The 22,048-nt window shown below is 45.4% G+C and overlaps 1 protein-coding gene across 1 annotated transcript; it reads right to left on the minus strand.

Moving 5' to 3' along the window:
- Positions 1-1,872: 1,872 nt before the first annotated feature.
- LOC133890912 (cysteine-rich receptor-like protein kinase 44) lies at positions 1,873-5,394 on the minus strand. Its single transcript, XM_062331538.1, has 8 exons — positions 4,805-5,394; positions 4,306-4,712; positions 3,962-4,087; positions 3,759-3,880; positions 3,471-3,681; positions 2,842-3,079; positions 2,592-2,739; positions 1,873-2,449 (listed from the first exon to the last, which is right to left on the minus strand). Exons 1-8 carry the CDS (start codon positions 5,278-5,280, stop codon positions 2,108-2,110), a joined length of 2,070 nt encoding a protein of 689 aa, XP_062187522.1. The 5' UTR covers positions 5,281-5,394; the 3' UTR covers positions 1,873-2,107.
- Between the last annotated feature and the right edge of the window lie 16,654 nt (positions 5,395-22,048).

A 22,048-nucleotide genomic window follows, 5' to 3' on the forward strand; every position in this document is an offset into this window, starting at 1 on the left:
TTATTCATCTTAATGTTGCTTTTGTCACCCAGAATCACAATAGTATTTGCTTTATCAAAGGTAGCTCTTCCACCTAGAAGTAAGAAATTCAGCGTTGCCACCATGTAAGAAAAGCACTAAGTAGTTGAAAGGAAAGGCTAACCAACTTAGAATAGTAGTGTAACAGAGTGAAGTTCTCCACGGTGTAGTGTAGTGTGGGTATAGGGTTCGCATGAGAAGTAGTATAACACCAGTTTGATATCATTATCCCAGTAGTTGTATGTGAGCTTAGATTGCTGGCGCCGATTCCCAACGAAGTATAACTCCAGTTTACATATACAAGATGAACCAATAGATTGATGCAATATCTCTACGCCCTTTGTCAAAATGGGTGTCCCTTGTACATGTTCACAAAATCATTACAATTAAACAACTCTAATCACTACTTTGCATCGCAATACATTTATAAATTCTATTAAAAAATTATTAAAATAGTTTGGAGAAAAAATATACTTACCCATTTTTCTATGTATATATCGATCTCACCTTTTCCCTAGGTCATCCAAATTCATAGCCTTTTGATCTAGATCCAATAATTGATCTTCTCTTCTCGTATACTCTAACTACATCTATCTCCCTTGTCCTTCTGTCGTCTTTCTAGTATTTGACGGCTCCCATTGCCAGATATGCCAAATTCATTTCTCTGACAAATTAACGGTCGTCTCGCTACACTGTTGTCGCCCAACTAATTGTAAGATTGGGGCGAAAGAACCACGAACCCCAAACCAGCCACCCAGGTACTAAAGCATGTTGGAGAAGTTGACACGCTCGCTAGAGAAAAAATCTTAATAGGGGGTATAAGTCAAAAATTTGGATGGTTTTCTAGTTGATTTTGTCCAAATGAAACTTATCAAAAACCCATTTTTGTATTCCCCCAAAGTGGTTGAGTCCCACCTGCGTTCCATAGGGTTAGCACACTAGGTAAAAAAAGATCTTAAGTGATAGGTGATACTATAGTGACGGGTTTTACACTCGTCACTTCGAACACGTTACTAATGACTAATCATGAGTAATTCATCACTAATGAGATTATTAATGATGGATTAGATCATAAGTAACGGATTATAACTATCACCCGTCGCATATGACAAGTCATAAATAACAAGTCATAACTGATGATTTTTTTATTTTTTGGACATGAAAAAAGTTTAAAAATATATATTTTTCACCTTAGCTATTGCCACTCGTCTTGTGCCACTTGGTATTTTTCACACAGTTTTTATGCTCTGTGTTCCATAAGAATCGAAACCGCGACCTCCCCTCGCACACATAGCACACTTACCATCGCACTCTCATGTATGTTCTAAAGGAAGTAAGATATTTTATCCTTTTAACTTTTTTTTTGCTGAAGGTCAAAAGTCACATGTCACTAATAACTATTTTTGATGAATTATTGATTGCTGAATTGTTTAATACTGAATTCGGTGCATTGTTACTTACTGAATTGTTGATTTACATATAAAATTTTCCTCATCCAAAGTTGTATAAATATTTTATAAATTTCTGAATATCTCATGTCAACGATCGCAATTTGATATGTGACCCGAAGTGCCTTCGGTAAAATGGGCATAATTTTTGCATACAGACTCGGATTTCGCCTTTTTTTTTACTCTACGGACATCTATAAAAAAAGTTACATCCTTTTGTCTCTGATTTCGCCGGTTCAAGGGATTTTCACACCCAAAAACGGCCTGAAAGATTAAGTTCTCGCCTCTTGAAGTTTCTTTTTATTTTTCTTTTTTGTTGCTTGAATAATGTTGCAACTACAACCACACTGATTGCTGAAAAATATGAATGAATATCATCATCAATGACAGATCACAACCTAAGCCGTCACTAATGACTGTCAATAACTTGTTATCGATGAGTCAGTCATTAATAACAGGTCACAATTTAACCCATTATGAGTCATCATTAGTGACGGTTTATAACTAGATCTGTCACTGATGATAATAACAATAGGTCGTAGTTATGATCTATCACTGATGATGATTTATTGGTGACAGGCCACTAATTTGATGTCTCTTTTATCTGTTTTTTACACAGTGGCATTCACAAACTTAGGGACCTATCTAGGATACAGTTCAGTAAGTGTAATCCCATTCACAGAGATGCTTTGTTCCAGCATGAAACCAGACCGGTCATATACATAGCTGCTTTGCCCATTTGACCGTGAAGCTGAAGGTGATTCTCCCCCGAAGAAGAATGCAGGTTGCGCCGGCGACTGGAGCTCCATGCTATCCCTGGTTAACATGAACACGACAGCTGATATGTCTGGCCTGTCGTCAGGGTCCGGATGGACGCACAACAGACCTATGTGGATGCATCGTAGCGCCTGGTTTTGACTATATCCATCTAGCGATCGGTCCAGCATTTGTGATATCGTCCCTTTCGTCCAATGATCCCATACCTGTCAGATTGTCAGCATCAGATTAGTTTGTCAGTAGAAACTCGAGAGTATTTTTAGTTTCAGACATTATGGCATGAATGTTTTTGTATTAAGATGCAGTGAAAAGAGATGCAGAACGAAGCAAAGTTGTCACTACACTTACAACACTAAGGAGATTCAATAAGTTGTGGTCGTCAGAGTTGCAGTTGCTTCTCCTGGTCACGATCTCAAGGACCAACACACCAAAGCTGAAGATGTCAATCTTGGGCGACACTCTCTGTTGATACACGTACTCAGGCGCCATGTAGCCACTGCAGAGGATGTGGGACAGTTCCGTTAGCTAGGCATGGAAACGCACGCATTCAATAAGTGGTACGCGCCAAGGCCGTATCATGTGCACAAACTTAGCTTACCGTGTCCCAACAACTCTGGTTGTCTGACTATGGGTGTGGCCTTCTCCTAGAAGCCTCGCCAGCCCAAAGTCTGCGATTTTCGGTTCCATGTCATCGTCGAGAAGAATGTTACTGGCCTTCAGGTCCCGGTGGATGATCCTCAAGCTTGAGTCCTCTTGGAGATACAATATCCCCTTGGCAATTCCAAGAATGATGTTGTATTGTTGCTCCCAGTTGAGTGCATTTCCTCCCCTATCATCTGTTGCGACAAAATTCAATACAGACATAACACTCTACTATCATCACGACCACTCACTTATGAGACAAAGTTCAGAAAAAATGCAAACTGTAACTGCAGTATTAACTGTGTAACTTAATTTGTCGGAAATGCTAAAGTTTTAGTGCTTTTGTAGTAGTATGATAATGCAGTGTACAGCTACCCTTACTAGTGATTCTTATTTGTTTTTTTTGGTGTTCTTTGTATGAATAATCAATGATGTTTTTCATCAAACTCATCTAATACTTCTAGCTCCATAATCAACAACATTCACACATGAAGCAGTAAAGAGCAATGCAAAAATTTCTTTAGAGTGACTTTGACCAGAAAATTCCGGATATGTAACTGAAGAGGTGAATGAAGAGGAAAATACCAAATAGAAAGTTGTCGAGGCTCCCATTCTTGATGTATTCATAAACAAGCAGTGTATCATTCTGATGCGAGCAAAACCCCTCTAACCTAACAAGGTTCTTATGCTGAAGCTCTGCCAGTACCAGCACTTCATTGTGTAGCTGATGCAACCCATGCCCGGTTGTTCCTAAGAGTTTCTTGACTGCTATCTCTTGCCCATCAGAGAGTATCCCCTGAAACAGATTATCTTTCAGAGAAGGCGCGATGTACTGCAATTTCTTTTCCCTCGCGTTCTCACTCTATTATTTACCTTGTATACAGTACCAAAACCACCTGCACCAAGCTTATTCTTCTCTGAGAAGTGTTCGGTCGCCTCTTGCAATGTTGGCAAATCAAAGATGGTGCATTGCGCTCTCCCTATTTTCTTCAGTGCTGGTGTCGTATGACAAGAATTATGAATTATGCAAGGAAACTATAAATTCAGGCTCACGAAAAGACCAAGTTGCTACTCACGGTGGTCATTCTCCGTCGCCTTAATCCTTCGCCTGAAGCGAAGGAAGAAAAAAACTGAAAGAATCACCATTAACACAACCAAAGAGGCGATGCCTGCAAAGATTCCGGCTGCACTCCTTTTCCTCCCTGCGTATACCGAACATGATTTTTTTCCCGAGAACGTCACCAAACAAGAATTTCAAGTAGTACAACTTTGAACTGCAACATTGTGTGGAACTCAGGACTAGATGATTTGGTGGGTGTTGACAATATTTGAGAGTTAACGGTAGCTATTTTGTTGCACAGCAACATGATGAGTGAAAGAAATGTTTTGTTCAGAGGAAAACAAGAATTCAGAGTCCTACCTGCTCCGGACTCTGGAGTGGCCGCCTGTGGTGGTGCCGGTGGCGCCGGAACCTGCAGCATCGCCCGGCCATCGTAGACCGGTGACACGCTGTACCTCAGGGAGCACCACACCACGAAAGCGCTGTTCCACGGAGGCCGCCCGCTCAGGAACTGCGTCGTCGTTACCAAAAGGAGGTACCCGAGGCAGCCCCGGCACTGCGACGGATTCAGGTCCGGCGCGCACTGTGCGAGCCCATAGATCTTGGGGTCGAAGTCCATCTCCCCCGTGGCGAAGTAATTCCTCGTGGAGTTGGTCCCCGCCGCCGCAGCCGCGCGGTCGACCACGGCGGTCAGGATCCCCTTGACGGCGGCGCTGAACCAGGCATCCGTGGTGTTGACGCTCCCCGAGGCCGTGTCGATCATAGGACTTGTAACAAGGTCCAAAATTTGTAACACACGCCTCTCAAACTGGAAAAGATTAGTGTACAAAAATAGAATCTTGGAGTAAATAGCCCATACACCAATTCCGAGACGAGCCACTGATCCTCTCTGAGGAAGTCGAGGAACCGGATGCCGGCGAAGCGCAGGGTGCAGGCGTCCTGGTAAACGGTGGCGCCCTTCTTCGAGTCGCAGGCCAGCTGCGCGTCCCGGAACGCCGCCGCGACGCAGACGGCGCAGGAGGAGGCGTTCGTGTCGCCGCGGCAGAGCGCCAGCCCGTTGACCTGGTCCGGCGCCGCCCCGATGGAGGCCGTGGCGAAGCCAGCCGGCGAGGCGGAGGCGTTGGCGGGGAGCGTGGCGGCGAGGAGGTTCAGGTTCGCCTGGAACGTGCTGTTTTTCGCGTAGGTGGAGTCGTCGCAGGAATCCTCCAGGGTCCCCGCGGCCAGCGTCGGCGGCGGCAGCAGCGCGAGGGCAACGACGATGAGAGCATAGCGACCAGCAAGCATCGCCAGCGGCTGAGAGGAGCGGCGGTTTACTTTTCCTTCTCCACGACACATCAATCGCTAGTGACCAAGGCGGCCTGGCCGCGGCGGCGACAGGCAGTAGGACGCCCGCTATTTTGGCATTATTTTAGTGAGCGCAAGTGGCAAAAATGCTCGAACACAAGCAGAGTTGGGTTGGGATCAGAGCACGTTTGATAATTGATTAAGAAAGATTCTTTCTTCATATATAAGGGTTTGTTTGTTTCAGCTAGAGATTTTAAAAAGCAATTTATAAAAGTTGGATTGTGAAAAGCTGGATTGTGAAAAACTTTTAGATTATAGATTCTAAAAAAATTTAATGGACAGTTTAGTAAAATGGACTTTCACAATCTTTCAAAAGCTGAGGAAAACCAGCTTCTCAGATTCTCACAATCCAACCAGCAAATTTTAAAAAGCTATAACCAAAAGCTGCCTATTTGTTTTAGCTTCGGATTATAAAAGCTGAAACCCAGAATCCGAAGCTGAAACAAACAGGGCCTAAGACTCGTTTGACAGAAAGATTCTCTTTTTTGTCACACGTTTTTCACGTCTTTCTCTTTTTTTTAATTGCATTTGTTAACCTTATATTAAGAAAGAATAATATGAATTAAAATCTCGTAAGAATTTTTTATAAAAATATTTATAAATTAAGGCAGCAACTTAGGGCATGCGGGCCCCTGTCTGACGTGCATAGCCGAAGTCACCCGTGGCGGCCAAGCTAGCAACCACCCTGATGCCGAACTTGCCAGTGATTTTTAGCAACTGTGAAGTAAAAAGAGAAGTATTCGAAATTTTTTTTGCATACACATAGAGTGACTAAGGAAATACGACCAACCCAGCTCATCTTGCTTTAAATCTAACTATACAATATGGCATGCCATATTATACCTTCACAGAAAAAAAAAAGAGAGCATTACTGATGTGTGGTGATCACTAAGTACTGTGGTTTAAGTTCAATAAGACAACTGAATACGAATAAGGTAACACCATTAATAAAAAAAAATAGCTATCTAGACAATTCGCACACGGTGAAGCAATTCAACGAACATCTTGCAAGCACTCACATTAACCGGTTCAAACATCACCTATATTGTCCGATACTGACCGGGCAGAACACTACCGGGCTTAGACGTGTACTCGCTAAACATCATCTGCAGGTCGGAGTGGTGGCAGGTGTGCGGGCGGCGTGCTATGCATTAGCTGATGCTAATACGACACTACAGCGTAATGCTACTGTTGGGGAAAATAAATGAGTCTGAGGATAGTGGTCCAAGATTGTCATCCAAATCTCTTCAGAGCCTTGATCTTCGAATCCTCTGTTATAAGCTCGATCTCTGATATCATCATATCCTTTCACGGTATCCCTTCGCACCTACGAAGTCTTCCCTTAACTCTGCCGACTCGACCTCCTGAAGCCTCCCCAAAACACGACCTTGCGAAGCCTCGGTCCTCCGAAGCTTCGGCCTCTCGAAGCCTCAGCCCTCCGAGGTCCTGCTTCTCAAAACCCTCACTTCCCGGTTCTATGCCTCCCGAGGCCGCCGCCTCGGGCTGATCAGGCCGCCTTCCCGAATGCAGCGGGGTGAGTCAGCAGGCCTTAGGAAAGATCTGCCTGAAGGGGAGCACCGGTTGTGCTTTGCCTGCAAGTAAGTGACCAACATTAAATACCTGGGCTAATGGACGTCACTCTGACACCTTGGCATGATGAAAGCTATCCTGACACCCCTGACAGTGTGGTGCTAGGCAACAATCGGCGACCGGCTCGCCCCCTTCAGGGGGTAGGCACCACGATAATTACCACGGTGGATATTTATCTCCCCGATAGGATAAAAGGTAGTTATCCGGTATAAGACCTAGTAATTTGGCTGGATCCCAGATATTTGTACATTATGATAACTTGTACGTCAAGCTACGCATGACTCTATAAATAGGAGGCTATGGTCCTCTGGACAAAGCACGGACACAGCGGGAGAGAACAAGCAAGACAGCGAACGTTGTGATACTCCTCCCATAGTAATACATTTTTCTATCATCAATATATTCGTGGTGTTCCTTCCTCTCAAACTTCGTCTCCAAGCTTGAGTCTCCTCATTAGAAGAAACTCTAGTCGTACTTGTTAGGGCAAAACAAACTCTCGCTGGTCTCAAAGTGCACCACACACAGATCAAAGAGGTATAAAGATCCCCCTCCCTATGGGGAAGGTATAATCACGTGACTCGAACACGTATGGTAAAAGGTAAAAATATTACCCTACATATCCTTTAAAAACACATTTTATATGTCATTTTATGAGGGTTATACTAACATTTAATAAAGGTCCGTGCCACGTGGCACGTGAAACATAGGGGAACCCCCGACTATCCATTGCAGAGACAGCAAAGCCGGGCAGCGGCAAAGGGCAGAGGGGGTCGCGGACCGCCTTTCTCGCCTAGCCTTTGGCTTCGCCTCCGACGCACTGTCGCCAGGCTCCGAACGGAATACCTCTAGAGCCGGGCAGCGATTAAGGGCCGAAGGGGTCACCGACTGCCTCTCCCGCCTAACCTTCAGCTTCACCTCCGACGCACCGTCACCAGGATCCAGACGAAATACCTCCGGAGCTGGGCAGCGGCTAAGGGCCGAGGGGGTCGTGGACCACCTCTCCCGCCTGTTCTTTGACTTCACCTCCGACGCACCATCGCCAGGCTCCAAACGGAATACCTCCGGAGCCAGGCAGCGGCTAAGAGCCAAGGGGGTCATGGACTGCCTCTCCCGCCTGGCCTTTGGCTTCGCCTCTAACGCGTCGTCGCTAGGCTCTGGATAGAATACCTCAGGAGCCAGGCAACGGCTAAGGGCCGAGGGGGTCGCGGACCGCCTCTCCCGCCTGGCCTTCGGCTTCGCCTCCGACGTGCCGTCGCTAGGCTCCGGACGGAATACCTCTGGAGCCAGGTAGCAGCTAAGGGCCGAGGGGGTCATGGACCGCCTCTCCCACCTAACCTTCGGCTTCGCCTCCGACGCGCCGTCGCCAGGCTCCGGAAGGAATACCTCCAGAGCCGGGCAACGGCTAAGGACCGGGGAGAGTCGCGGACCACCTCTCTTGCCTAGCCTTCGACTGCACCTCCAAAACATCATCACCGTCAACCTGGACAGTCACTAAGGAACCCGAAGGGTCAAGGAGCACCTCCAGAGTTCATCTCCAAAGGTTCCAGAGGGACTTCGCTGAGTCGAAAATCTGGAACAAATTAGGAAGGAGGCCCTGCCAGTCCCAGGCCCGAGGAGTACACAGTAACCAGGGACGACGAGGTCGCCACTACTCCACCCGGTTCTCCTTAGTTACCCTATGTATCCATCACTACCAGATTCTCGAGGCCACCTCTCCCCTAGAAGAAACGAAATCAGCAATGATCTATATGAAGGCTCGGTGCCCCGGTCGTCAGAAAACTAGCCATCGCCTTCGAAAGGGATGAAGAAGTACGGTTTGGAGGCACAAAAGCACGCACGCATGCGGTCACCCATTCAAAAGGTCCCCTCGCATTCCGATACGGAAGGAGACACAACCGTTCCCGAAGATCTATGTTATATTATTAAACAACTAGTACATCCAGGGGATACAAACTAAAACAATCGTACAGAAATTGCCACAAAGAAGATAGATCCCTACGGAGCAAAATAAGGCGAGAAAGAGTACAAGGTGACTAAGTTCAGCTGTGACATGGATATATCATGGTGTCACCAAGTACGCCATCCCGGTGACCACCTTCATCTCCTACGCGTCCCGACAGGGGCCACGCATAGGACGGCGTATGCGCCTCATCTGTGGCCTACCGCTGCGGAAGCCGATACAGTAGCCGGCTCCTGAGCTGTCGGATGATGCTGAGGAGTCTGAGGAGGTCACCGACGGGGCCTTCTCCCTCGCCTTCCCGGCCTCCTCTTGCTTCGCCGTCAGGCCCAAAGATGCCGGCTCACTCTCCCTTCACAGGAGATCTCAGTCGATCTCCTCATCGTCATCGGAGATATCGATGATCTCGACAGACATGCCCTCCCCGGCCAAAGGTCAAGACAGAGCAGCGGGCAACCACCTCCCCTGCAGAGATGAAAGCGACGTCACCTCCTGTGGCTCTGCCGACGACCAAAACAGCCCGGCTCCTGAAGGAGCTATCGAGATCATCAATGTCTCCGAGGAGGATGAGGAGGAAGATGATGCCATACTCAAGTCAAAGTTAACTGCTTGTTTATGGGGCTGTGGAGACTCCAACCGGGTACCCCGGCTTTATACCCGGGCCATTGAACACTGGGGAGGGGGCCGTGGACATATCAGGTTTCCCTCCAACATGTGGCAGCGCTCCACGATGAATACTTCATTTTCTCGCGCAAACGTCTCGTCACATTAATAACCCAAACCCCTTTCAGCGCGTGACAGGGTCGCGGGCACAAGACCCTAAACGACCCTTCGCATTATCCAGTTAGAACGCGGCAGTGGCACTTCTTGTCCCGCCAGGCGAACGCGTGGGATTCTCCAAACACACACGAAACCTCTACTCTATCGACTTCAAAGGACAGAGAATTGCCATCAGGCATCCTTGATACTATACCCGACTGGGGTTGATTTTTCGTCTACATCCTCTCCCCCCTCTGAAACATCAGGGCCCGAGAATGAGGGGGTACTGTTGGGGGGAAAATAAACCAGTCTGAGGATAATGGTTGAAGATCACCATCCAGATCCCTCCGGAGCCTTGATCTCTGAACCCTCTGTTAAAAGCTCAATCTCCGATATCATCGGATCCTTTCACAGTACGCCTTCGCACCTACGAAGCCTTCCCTTGGCTCCGTCGGCTCGACCTCCTGAAGCCTTAGTCCTCTAAAGCTTTGGCCTCTCGAAGCCCCAACCCTCTAGGGTCCCGCTTCCCAAAGCCTTCACCTCCCGGATATTTGTACAATATGATAACTTGTACGCCAAGCTACGCATGGCCTTATAAATAGGAGGCCATGGTCCTCTGGGCAAAGCACGAACACAGCGGGAGAGAACAAGCAAGACAGCGAACGCTGTGATACTCTTCCCAAAGTAATACATTTTTCTATCATCAATATATTCGTGGTGTTCCTTCCTCTCAAACTTCGTCTCGAAGCTTGAGTCTCCTCCTTAGAAGAAACTCTCGTCGTACTTGCTAGGGAAAGATGAACTCTTGCTCCAAAAGCTACATATCTGACTGGATGATGCAAAACAAAAATCTACTGCGAATTAGATAAGGCAAACGGTCAAGTGATTAGTCTACCAATAGCTCTGGGGAGCACGACAGTCAAAAACAACCCGAATGCATTCACATTACAGACGGTTGATCTTCAGAACCATCTACGATATATATAACAACATCATACATATCTTTTCAATATGAACTGACTATAATGTGTTTCCAAACATTTTTTCAGATGACCTGACTGTGTTATGGTAATTACAACTTTCGGTTTTCTTATGGAACTGACTGGATTATGAAGAGAAGGAAGTCAAGCTGACGATGCTTCGCACTATATATTCACACACGCGGGAGCCAGACGGTTAGGGTTTTCTCATCATTCTCTCACTCTCTCTCACTTTGCTATCAAATACACGGCATGCCTTCATCCTCATCGTTGTTATCCTACCCAGTTTCTCCTTTGTCGTCGCCATCGCCGCTCAAGTTGTTGTTGCCTGCACTTTAGTCCGACCGTGACGAAGAGGCTAACGCAAACTAGGCAACAACTCTTTTTGTCGAGCTCAAGGACATCAACAAGTCGTCGGTGTCCAACAGCAAGCTCAACACTGAGGAGGACTCAAACCCCAAGAAGGTTCTCGAGTCTGATGAAGAGGAGTTAGAGCACGAGGAAGAGGCAGACTAGGGTGACAACGATGTCATGAACGAGCCCAGCTACAACACAGAAGAGGAGTTAGAGCACGAGGAGGAGGGCGACGGAGACAAGGAGGAGAGCAACGATGAGGAGGAGGAGGAGCCTGAGGAGGATGAGGACTCCGACGACAGCGAGTATGACAATGACAAGGACTATTGGGAAGAGCCCGATAGCCTGCATTGGCCCCAACTGATGTCGATCGATGACAACAACAATGAGGACATCGCGGCCTCAAAGAGGAGGAAGCTACAGTATATAGTACCATATAGGTCGTGCACGCAGTAGATAGGTAATGTAGGCAGTGCAATGACATTGACCTGGCTTCATTTTGGCTTCATGGCCACTAGCCATATTTTGTCTTTTGGTTGGTTGTAATATAAACCAATATGCAATATATCTCTAACTTATTAGCTATAAATTTGCATTGTGTATGAAATTATTGAAGGTGATATGCCCTAGAGGCAATCATAGATGATTGTATCACTTCTATGTTCATGTACTTTGAATAATGTGTTATTCCAAGAATGACTATTATTTATATTGATTGGTAAGTATATGACTTGTTCATGGAACTCTTGTTTGTATCATGATGTTATTCTAAATTGATCCTCGGTCTTGTATCATTGTGATGATTCATAAGACCAGCACATGTATTAATTGATGATCATATTTCACGGATCATAGGTATAGAGATACCAGATCAATAATGTAGACATTTATGTTGGAGAATATGATGTTGGATAGACCCACCTTGAGATATTGTTGGGATTGTTATTTATAATGTGATATCAATTGTTATCTCAGATGGTGTACCTGCAGGATCTTTAGATCTGAGATCGTCATTGATTCTCAGAATGTGTAGTGACATATTTTGGGATTACCAAATGTTATTCCATAACTAGGTAGTCATAAAGGTAGTTTTCAAGTTTATCATGAAACATGTCGTGGGATATGAGCGATCAAGATGTTATTCTCATTGAACACCTGGGGAGGGCACGAAAGAAACACATTTTAGAGCCAAAAGAACTAAAATCCAGGATGTACTGTAGTCAGTACTTGGTGACATCAGTTGGGGCCAATGCAGGCTATCGGGCTCTTCCCAATAGTCCTTGTCATTGTCATACTCGCTGTCGTCAGAGTCCTCATCCTCCTTAGGCTCCTCCTCCTTTTCAGGTTTCTCCTCCTCCTCATCGTTGCTCTCCTCCTTGGATTCCTCCTCGTCGAGCTCCTTGTTGTCGTAGACCTTGGTAGTTCTTGAGAGGAAAATGATTGTGATGTTATATATCACAGTCCATTCTCATTAGGAACATATTACGATATGTCTTTTTAGAGTTAGGGTTTCATGTCCCGGATGAAGATATGGCAGTTGGTTTTAATGAAAAACTGTATGCTTTTATTGGAACCTTATAAATACCCAACTTTTCCTCCTAATTTTCAACCACATTCTCTCCCAATTTTCAACTCCATTCCCTCCCAATTTACATCCCACTGCCTGGCCTCCTTCTTACCTCCTTCACGATGATGGCTCCTTCCTACTCATCCTCGACAGAATCCGAGGAAGGTTGCAGCGTCGTGCATTCTAGTGACATCGATGGCGGGTGTGGCAGTGTAGATCTGGTGCGGCCGAATCCCACTCTGGAGGAGGTGGTGGCGTGGCTTCAAGGCGTCCATCATTCATGCAGTAGCGGAAGATGACACATAAACAGAAGTCATCGATATGATGACAAGACAAGAAGGAAGGAGGGCATGACGACCAATGTGGTGGTGCGTCAAGGAGGAAGAAGGCTAGTGCAGCATCGCGCAGGTCAACGACGACGTGAATATCGATGTTTCATTCTTCTTCTTTTTTTTGCTTGTTTTCTCAGTGTTCTTACAGCTACTGTGACGACAGCCTTCATGCTGGCTTTGTGTACGTGATTTGTGTAGGATTTGGCTTCCACCGTACAAGGTCGAAAACAATTATCATGAATCGGCGGTGATGGACCCGAACCCTGCGTCCTTGTCCATGGCGGTCTTGGCCCTAAGCTAGAAGTGGTCGTGGTGGGAGGCAGATAGTGGTTTTTTGGAACTCCACACACATTGTAGATGGTTATTGTCTAACACTATCTGAGAAATTTCATAAAAGTAGATGGTTCATCCTAGCAACTATCTGCTATATGGTCTGCTAAACTAATACTATTGCATGAGGTGATGCATATGGGTGTACAGATTCTTTCTAGTGATTAGCCATCTCTGATATGTGATTTCACATATGGCTAACAACCATTAGCTATTCGGGGGTGTTGGACCGAGAATGGCGAATGGAGGATGATGAATAGGCATCTTACCAAATCCTTTCGAATCGGATGGACTTCTCCTATTTAGATCACCTAAAGTATCTCAAAACCTCAAGCAGAAGTAAAATGAAGAGAAACTTAGTTGCAATGGAAGATTCCAAAGAAGAACTTGGCTCTCATGGGTGTAGATGAACACTAAGTTCCATTTGCACTCATCCCATGCATCATCGCCACAAAAGATAGCAACTTTGACGGAAGAAAAACTTAGAACCAAAAAGAGAGCACTGGAAGAAGAAGTTCTCCAAGTTGATGATCTAGAGGTAAGGGAATTTAAGACTTACTTGTATACATTTGTATGTGAATTTTATTTCTCAAGCAACATGAAGATTAACTTCACAGGGAGGAAAAATTTCAGCCCAAAAATCAAAAAAAAAAGGACAAACTTGCAACAAAGTAATGGAGCAAAGAGAAGGAGACTAGAAGGAGATGAACACAAACATCGGAGACAAAATAAGCTTTATTTCTTACAGAGGACAACCCTCTTTTTGGCAGATTACAAAAGTATTTTGCTCACAAAAACTCTTACCTACATATAGGCTAAGCACTCCTCCCTCCCTCAACAAAGCCTCAACCACACAACTCTCTAATGGCTAGCTCAAACCACCCACACAGCCCAAGCTCTCTATTTATAGGACTAGGGAGGTAGCTTTAGCCCTTAAGTTTCCTTATTCCCAAAATACCCCTCACTTCCAATGGCCTTCTACCTACCATTGGGGCATTTTAGTATAATTTTCGCTCCGTCCATCAAACGACTGTTGTACCTTCACGATTTAGCTTCGTCTCAACACAAGCTTCGCGATGATACTACGTGCACTTAATCCTTCCACTGTTTTGAGGCCAAACTGCGAAACCACCTCGCACGTTTCTCAAAGCGCGACTCGTTGCCACTTGCATACACTTTATGTAAGCATCTGATATCGACATGTGTACTCCGTCTTGCGATCTTAACCACCGGCAAGTCTCTCCTGCTCCCAATTCCTCAGGCCGTCTTGTCACTTACACTGGCATCCCCTTCGCTTGACTTTGTCAACATGTCATCTTCATCCATCTTCTCATGCCTTGCTTGACCTCCATGTATACAGCTAGAATCACCCTTGACTCCCCTCGGCTCCCTTGATCGTCCAACGCTAAGCTCCCTACTTAGCCCCGATCTTCCCGTCGTCGACCACTAAGTTGTATCCATCACCTACACATCATGAGACAAGCAAACAAGCATTTCCAACAATATATAACTCAAGCAGCAGTTAGTCCATATCGAAATCCTCAGTTCAAAACACAGTTCAAAAAAATCATGAACGTCGGATGATCCGGTGCACACTCCTTCTGAGCGTCGGACCATCCGGCGTGTGCAACTCAGCAGACCCCATTGTCTAGAATCCTCTCTGCGAGAAATAGTCCAGTGTGTTCATCTTCAAGCGTGTGCAATTCCACTGAACCACTCATTTTGCAACCTCTCTACAAGAATTGATCTGGCGAAGAATTCGGCATACACATTGCCCAGCGTCAGACCATCCAGTGTGTACAAGTCCTCCAAAGCTAGTTTGTAACCTCTCTATAAGAAATGCTCTGGCATTCACTTCACCTCATCGCCAGACCATCCGTTGTGCAATTCATTTTCTGTCTCTGTTCAGAAACACTCCGGTGTGTATTTAGTCTAAATGATGGACCATCCAGCGTGCTCAACTTCCAGAATGGCTGACCATCTGACGTGTACAATTTTTTTAGCCTCAGAGACACAGACGCCAACTCCATTTCTTTTGCAACTTTGATTAGTCACGATTATAATTGCAACACAAATACATGCTTATGCAATCCAAAAATCATCAAACCAAATCAACAATTGTCAATTGCTCATCATATATGAACCAAGGCACATCTCAACTTGGTTCTCAGAGGGTAATCACACACACTTTCTAGCAAACGAATGGGAAATTGTTTACCATGAAGCTTTAGAGCTGACTGCTGTCGATGATTAGTAAAACAATTGCCAAATATTTATATGATGATTAGGGATACCTACTATTCATAGACGTGTATCGAAGATAGTGACATAGATTTTTATATAGGTTCACGCCTCTGTAAGAATAACATCCCTACACCCTATCTTGCCTTGATTAATCTTAGGAATAGATATTACAGCTAGAGGGTATGTAGGTCTAGACCTAAGGCTCTAGCCAAATTTCTCCGTGTTCAAGGTCCTAGAAGCCTTGGTCGGATGATTCTAATCTATATTGTGGATCTTCGCTGGGTATCTTTGGTTTCTACCCGACTCGGCTTGCTATGGGGTTTCATGACTTCAGAACTCTTGAAGGCATGAGTAGGCATGACATGTCTTGCATTGGTAGACTTATGTTGGCGTTTTCTGAGTTGTCTTGGACGTACCCCCCTCTCCCTTCTTTTATAGATGGGGAGAGGCAGGTGTACCCTACTCGTACTCATCCAAGCATAACCTTTTTGAATTGTAGTTCCTTCGGATACCTAGGAGAATTTTGCCAAATATGGGGATATTTTCTTTGTCGAATACGATTAGATGCCCGATGTTTATCCGCATGCATTAATTATTCCATGGCGGTTACGAACCGTGCCAGAATGAGTAAAGGACACATGCGTCGTGGATACCCTTTATAGATATACCACATTTATGAAATTTATAATTAATAATTTTATATCCTCAGCAACTACCATGTGATAAGGATATATAATTATTATTATATATTCAAAAAATAATGTATATCTATAAGGGGTATATGGTGAACCTGCATATCTTACTTGATTCAGTATAGTTTGTAACCACCATGGACAAAGGAATGAAGATAAAGTATAAGGCAGGTAATTGTATCTGATGAGGAAGCCATCCCCTCTTCCAAGAAGCATTCCAAATATTCAGGAGATCAAACAGTTTGGAAAGAATTATGCCTGAAGGAGTTCAGGTAGGGTATGCCTGCTTTACCGCGACATAAAAGGAGGGGAGGGGGTACGTCCAAGACATGCCAATTTGCAGAAGACTCATAACACCAAAGCAACTCACACATTTAGATCTACAAAGTCGCGAGACCCCAGAGCAAGCCTAGTTGGGTAGGAATCATCAACACCTAGTGAAGATCCATGACATAAGTAATCACCATCCGACTAGGGCTTTAGCAGTAGGAGCACGGAGAAATACATATAGTTTCGTAGGACTAGATCCTGAGATTAATCAAGGTAAGATGGGATATAGGGTTGTTATCCACTCAAAGGCCTGAATCTGTATAAACCTCATACCTCTTTGTGATATTCTCTACGACCGCACATGTGTCTTTATATTTTACATTATAAATATTAGCAATCTTGTACAATTCCTTAACACCATGTAGCGTTATGTAGTAGTGTGAATATGGCACTACAAGGAGGGCAAAAGAAGGCTATCTACAAGGAGAGATAGATGGCACAACTGGGCGGCACAGCACAAGCGCGTGCAGCTGAGCGCGTGAATGGGTGGCGTACATGAGTGGCTGCTGGCCAAGGCAGTGCGCACGCGGGTGGCGCGTGTGCAAGCGGCACGGAGCGCGCCAGTGGTGGGCACTGCGGGGCAGCAGCCGACAGACTGGGCGACCGGGCTGCATGGTGTTTGCGGTGCAGGAAGGCCAACGGTGATGTGATGGCGCAACGCGATGCGTGCGGGTCGACGGCGCAATGGCGTGGTGCTACTGCAGTAGCTGCTGAGCTTGTGCCGTGCGCTTGTGTGTATGCATGCAAGGAGAGGAGAAGCATAGGAGAGTTACCGCTGTTGTTGTGTTATGTAGGCTAGTGTGTATGTATGTAGTTGCTCGGTGTGGAGGATGGCTTGCAGGTGAAGAGACCAGCGGGGAGCTTGGCGATTTTCTTTTGCTTGCTCGGTAGAAAAGATTAGGGGGAGGCATGGGTTCGGTGTGTTTGAAAGGACAATAATATCGCATAGAGGGGGGTGAATAGGCGTTTTTACAAAAAATTCGTCCCCTTTTACCGTTGGCCTAAACTTGCAGCGGAATATAAATTAACGATTTTTTCACAGGTGAAAAAACCTAAATATGCTAGGCTCAACTAGTGCACAATCACCCTAAATAAATATGAAAGTTACAATCCTAGGGTGATAAGAATTATTCAATTCTAGCAAAAGATATGCAAGAAAGCACTAATTGAAAAAGGCTGAAAACACTATTTATTCAAATACTCCGAGTCAACCCGGAGTCTACGGGTTGTACAGTTCCAGAACCTCCTGGAACCTCTGAGTAAATCCGGATTCTCCAGGCTCGAAAACTAAATTTAAAGTATGCCTAAAGAGTTCTAGCTCAAACCAAGTGATATCGTGTGTTCCACGTCATGATTTCGAGTAGATCTACGAAGAATCTACAATCAAATACACAAGAACAAGTAGATCGAGCAAAATGCACAAATATTAAGCAAGAACTCAAATGAAAGGGAACAAAAGAGGAGGCACAAGATTTATTTCCTGAAGTTCGGATTCACCACCTTAAATCCTACGTCTCCGTTGAGGAAGCTCCAATGAGCCGGGTCTCTTTCAACCACTTTCCTCTCCAAGCTCGGTCACACTTGAGCTTGGCTTCCACTCTTGATTTCTTCCCTTGCGGAGGCGAAATCAAAGCCTTCACAACCTTTTCCGCGGCTCACCACAAGCACGGGAGCTCACCGGCGACACCTAACCGGCTAGGAGCTCAAAGCTCCAAGAGTAACAAACACAATTGAACTTCTTGTTGATGAACTCAAGTGCTCAAAATTGGATTTAGCTCATTTGCACCCAATATTTCAATCTCTCAACCCAACTCACTTTTCTTCTCAAATCACACACTAGATTGGAGTGGGAGGGAGTTCTTTTGGCTCTAAAATGTATTTCTTTCGTGCCCTTGCAGCTGCTCCAAAGGATGAGGGTCACCAAGTACGCCATCCCGGTGACTGCCTTCATATCCCACGACATGTTTTATAAATAGCCACCCTAAAAAAAACTAGCTATTACAGATTTTTCTGTACTGACTCGGAGTCTCTGGGTCAACTCGAAGTATCCGGGTAAGCTAAAGAAGGCAAAACTGAGCACCCAGACTCGGAACCTCACCCGGAGTATTCGAAACCCGGAGTATCCAGGTCAACCCGGAGTGTCCGGGTCAACTAAAAAGGCCCAAACCGAGACCTCTCCCCGGAACCTCACCCGGAGACTCCGGACAACCCGGAATATCCGGGTCAACTCGGAGTATCCGGATTCAGGAGAATTATCCACTGAAAAACAGCGATAACTTTTGATCTCGAAGTCTGATTTCGATGATTTTGGGCTCTATGGAAAGCTTATTCAGAGGGCTACACATCCTAACTAAATTCATGACCTAAAACACATTGGATCAAATTAGGAACACTTCAAAACCCAATTCGGACACTTTCATACTTTCCACACCGGGATTTCTAAAAGGAACTCTCACTTGGGTTTGGATAGAAACTCTTGAGCACTGAGACACGACAATTAGCTCTACATTGTATCCCTTTTAATAGTGCAGCATACCTATACTCAAATTCAAAGATAAAACTCATTTAAACCACTTTAAGCCTTTGAATATCTTTCAAGAACCGCTTCTTTCATTCAAACCTTGAGGGTTGCCAACTTTTATATATTCTTCACTCCATCTTTTCTTCATTCTTCATATGATTGATGTGAATCACTCATAGCTACCCATGCCATAACATGATCCATTGGCGCAAAGCCTTCACTCGCCCTTCACCACCCCCGTGGTTCTTCGATGCCAAGCCATTTGCTTGCCCTTCACCACGGATGGTCTATCGCAGCCATATCTTGCTTGTGTTTCACCGTTTTGCCACAGAAAACCACTTTGTATTCAACATCTTCAAGGAATTAACTTTATCAAATATGGAGTCCTTTCTTGTTCTTACTCTTGGCATATATGATTTCAGTTCAACTTATGCCTTCATATAGATCCTAACCCCAACTCACTGTCAAGCACAAAACACGGGTTAGTCCATAAAACTCTATTGACAATGTCATTCCTTTAGTTACTTGATCTCCACAAGTAACTTAGTCTTCAAGTTTGTTGTCAATCTTATTGCGCTTTTCCTTCTCCTTATGAGAATCACTAAGAGCTCATCGACAAAGATGCATTTCTTTTGTTCTCATGGCATTTCTCAGTAAATCTATGATTCATCACTTGTGCATCTCCTATGAAATAAACTAAAGCTCATTTATCTTGATGCATTTTCAATCTCTCCATTCACTTATAGCTCATGCATATCTCTCAATGCATTATCTATAGAACAACCTACTAACAAACTCAACACCATTGTTAGTCCATAGGTATTATCATTAATTACCGAAACCACACATAAGGGCTAGATGCACTTTCAATCTCCCCTATTTTGGTAATTGATGACAATCTCACTAGATGATTATATTTGAAAAATTTAAAGTTCTAAGTATACATATAATCCGAAGATGAATGTTTACAAAGAACAAGTTTTTGAAACATTAAACATCACAAAGATATTTGAGATTCACAAAACTAGTTTTACTAGCATCAAACACCACAAAGGTTTTGATGTTAGTAGAACTAAACATGTATAAAGCAAACTCCCCACAATCTATGCATGTGTGAATGAATCTTGAAACTCCCCCAATTGACATCAACATTACAAACATAAGGGATTACAAATTCTCCCCCACGAGCAAATAATTCTCCCCTATAAGAAAAACCCTCTTACAAAATATAACATCTAGTCTAAATTCTCCCTCAATTGACATCAATGCCAAAATGGCATCATCGAAACGAATTCTCCCCAAATTAACGTGAAATTGGTAAGAATTATAGAGGACTTTCAAAAGAGAAATTTTCTCCAAAACACGCTGTCGGTGACATGGGAACCAGGGGTCCCAGAGTCCCGAGGCCAGAACAGCAGAGTGCCACGTGGCACCCTCCCTCGGGGGTTATCTCCCTGAGGTCTGAAAAGACCAAGTCCCGGGAGAGGGTGCTCGGGGCCATGAACAGTGGTCCCCGAGTACCCGAGTTCTCCGATGACCCAAGAAGACCAAGTTCCGGGAGAGGGTGCTCGAAGCCGTGAACAGTGGCCCCCTAGCACCCGAGTTCTCCGATGACAAGAAAAGTCAGTTCCGGGAGAGAGTGCTTGGGGCCGTGAACAGTAGCCCCCGAGCACTCGAGTTCCCCGAGGACCCGAGCAGTCAAGTTCCGGGAGAGAGTGCTCGGGGCCGTGAACAGTGGTCCCCGAGCACCCGGTTCCCCGAGGACCAAGAGAGGGTATATCCGGGAGAGAGTGCTCGGAGCTGTGAACAGTAGCCCCTGAGCACTCACAGTTCCCCGAGGGCCTGAGAAGTCCTTCGTCGGTGGTCCCCACAAGGGCTCAGCGGTGAGGTGTCAACTGGTGAGAGGCCTGATGCTGCATTTAAGAGGGCGCGTGGCCTGTCATTTCCAACCACTCCCCCCACGCCTGCTGTCAGTCCTTGCCACGGTCTGGCAGGGAGGCGTGGGGACATTTAATGCACAGGTCCCATCGCGCGTCATCTGGCGTGCCTCGAGATAACGTCGTAGGGCTTGAGGCGCGACGCCTGCCGCTCTGCTGCGTCAGACTCGCTCTGACCGGGCGTGCACGCGGGGCTGCTCAGTGGCTGCCCGGCGGGCCCTCCCCGCTGCTCCCGCTGAAAAGCGGAATGATGACGACGAAGATCGAACGGGGGCGCGTTTTCAACCCTCCCCGTCACCTCACGCAGCAGCTCATAATGGTTGCTTTCCATTTATGGCGCCTTGGAACTTGCGCCATCCTTTCTGGGCACGCTACCGCCCTGACGGGTATATAAGCAGGGCGGGCTCCCCGGAGAAGAAGTGGGAACACACAAGACGGGTTTTTTAGAACACCGAGACAGAAACTGAGACTTGGATCAACTGAAGAACAAGGAGCACGAAGCTCTAGATTTAGACAAACATTCTTGTAACATAGCAGATCCTGAGAGAGACGTTCTCAGACCATTTATAGCATACACACAGGAGTAGGGTGTTACGCTCAGTGCGGCCTGAACCTGTCTAAAAATCCCCCGATCATTCCACTCCACCTGCATCTTATTTACTCCCATTTATTTTGCGTACGAGGCGGGTTCAGAATCATTCCCCCGGCCGAATCTCAAAGGGGGTCCCTCCGGATCCCCGCTTGAGGAGTTCACCCTCCGACACACGCTAGCTCTATCCCACAAAAGGAATCATCGAAAGCTAGTGCAAGACCATGTACAGTATAAACTCCTCATGATATGTGTATTTCTCATAATTTGAGTTAAACCAAATACACTTATCCAATTATGAACTATGTGGGGAGAGTAAGCTATACAATAGATTGAAGAGGTTGAAAGAGATGCCAAATTAGATTTAAAAGAGAATACCAATTGAAAATACAAAGCATTATATTCAAAAGAGATATTAATTCCAATTGAAATAGATATCAATTGAAACAAATTCAATTGAAGGCAAATCAAGCATGAGTCCAAAATAAATATCCAAAGCACAAATGCAATGGATTAGGCTCAAAGATGAACCTAACAAAATGATTGACATTATAATGAATTTTGTGTTTATCACAAA

The sequence above is a fragment of the Phragmites australis genome, chromosome 14 (genome assembly GCF_958298935.1).
Source record: "Phragmites australis chromosome 14, lpPhrAust1.1, whole genome shotgun sequence".
Taxonomy (NCBI): domain Eukaryota; kingdom Viridiplantae; phylum Streptophyta; class Magnoliopsida; order Poales; family Poaceae; genus Phragmites; species Phragmites australis.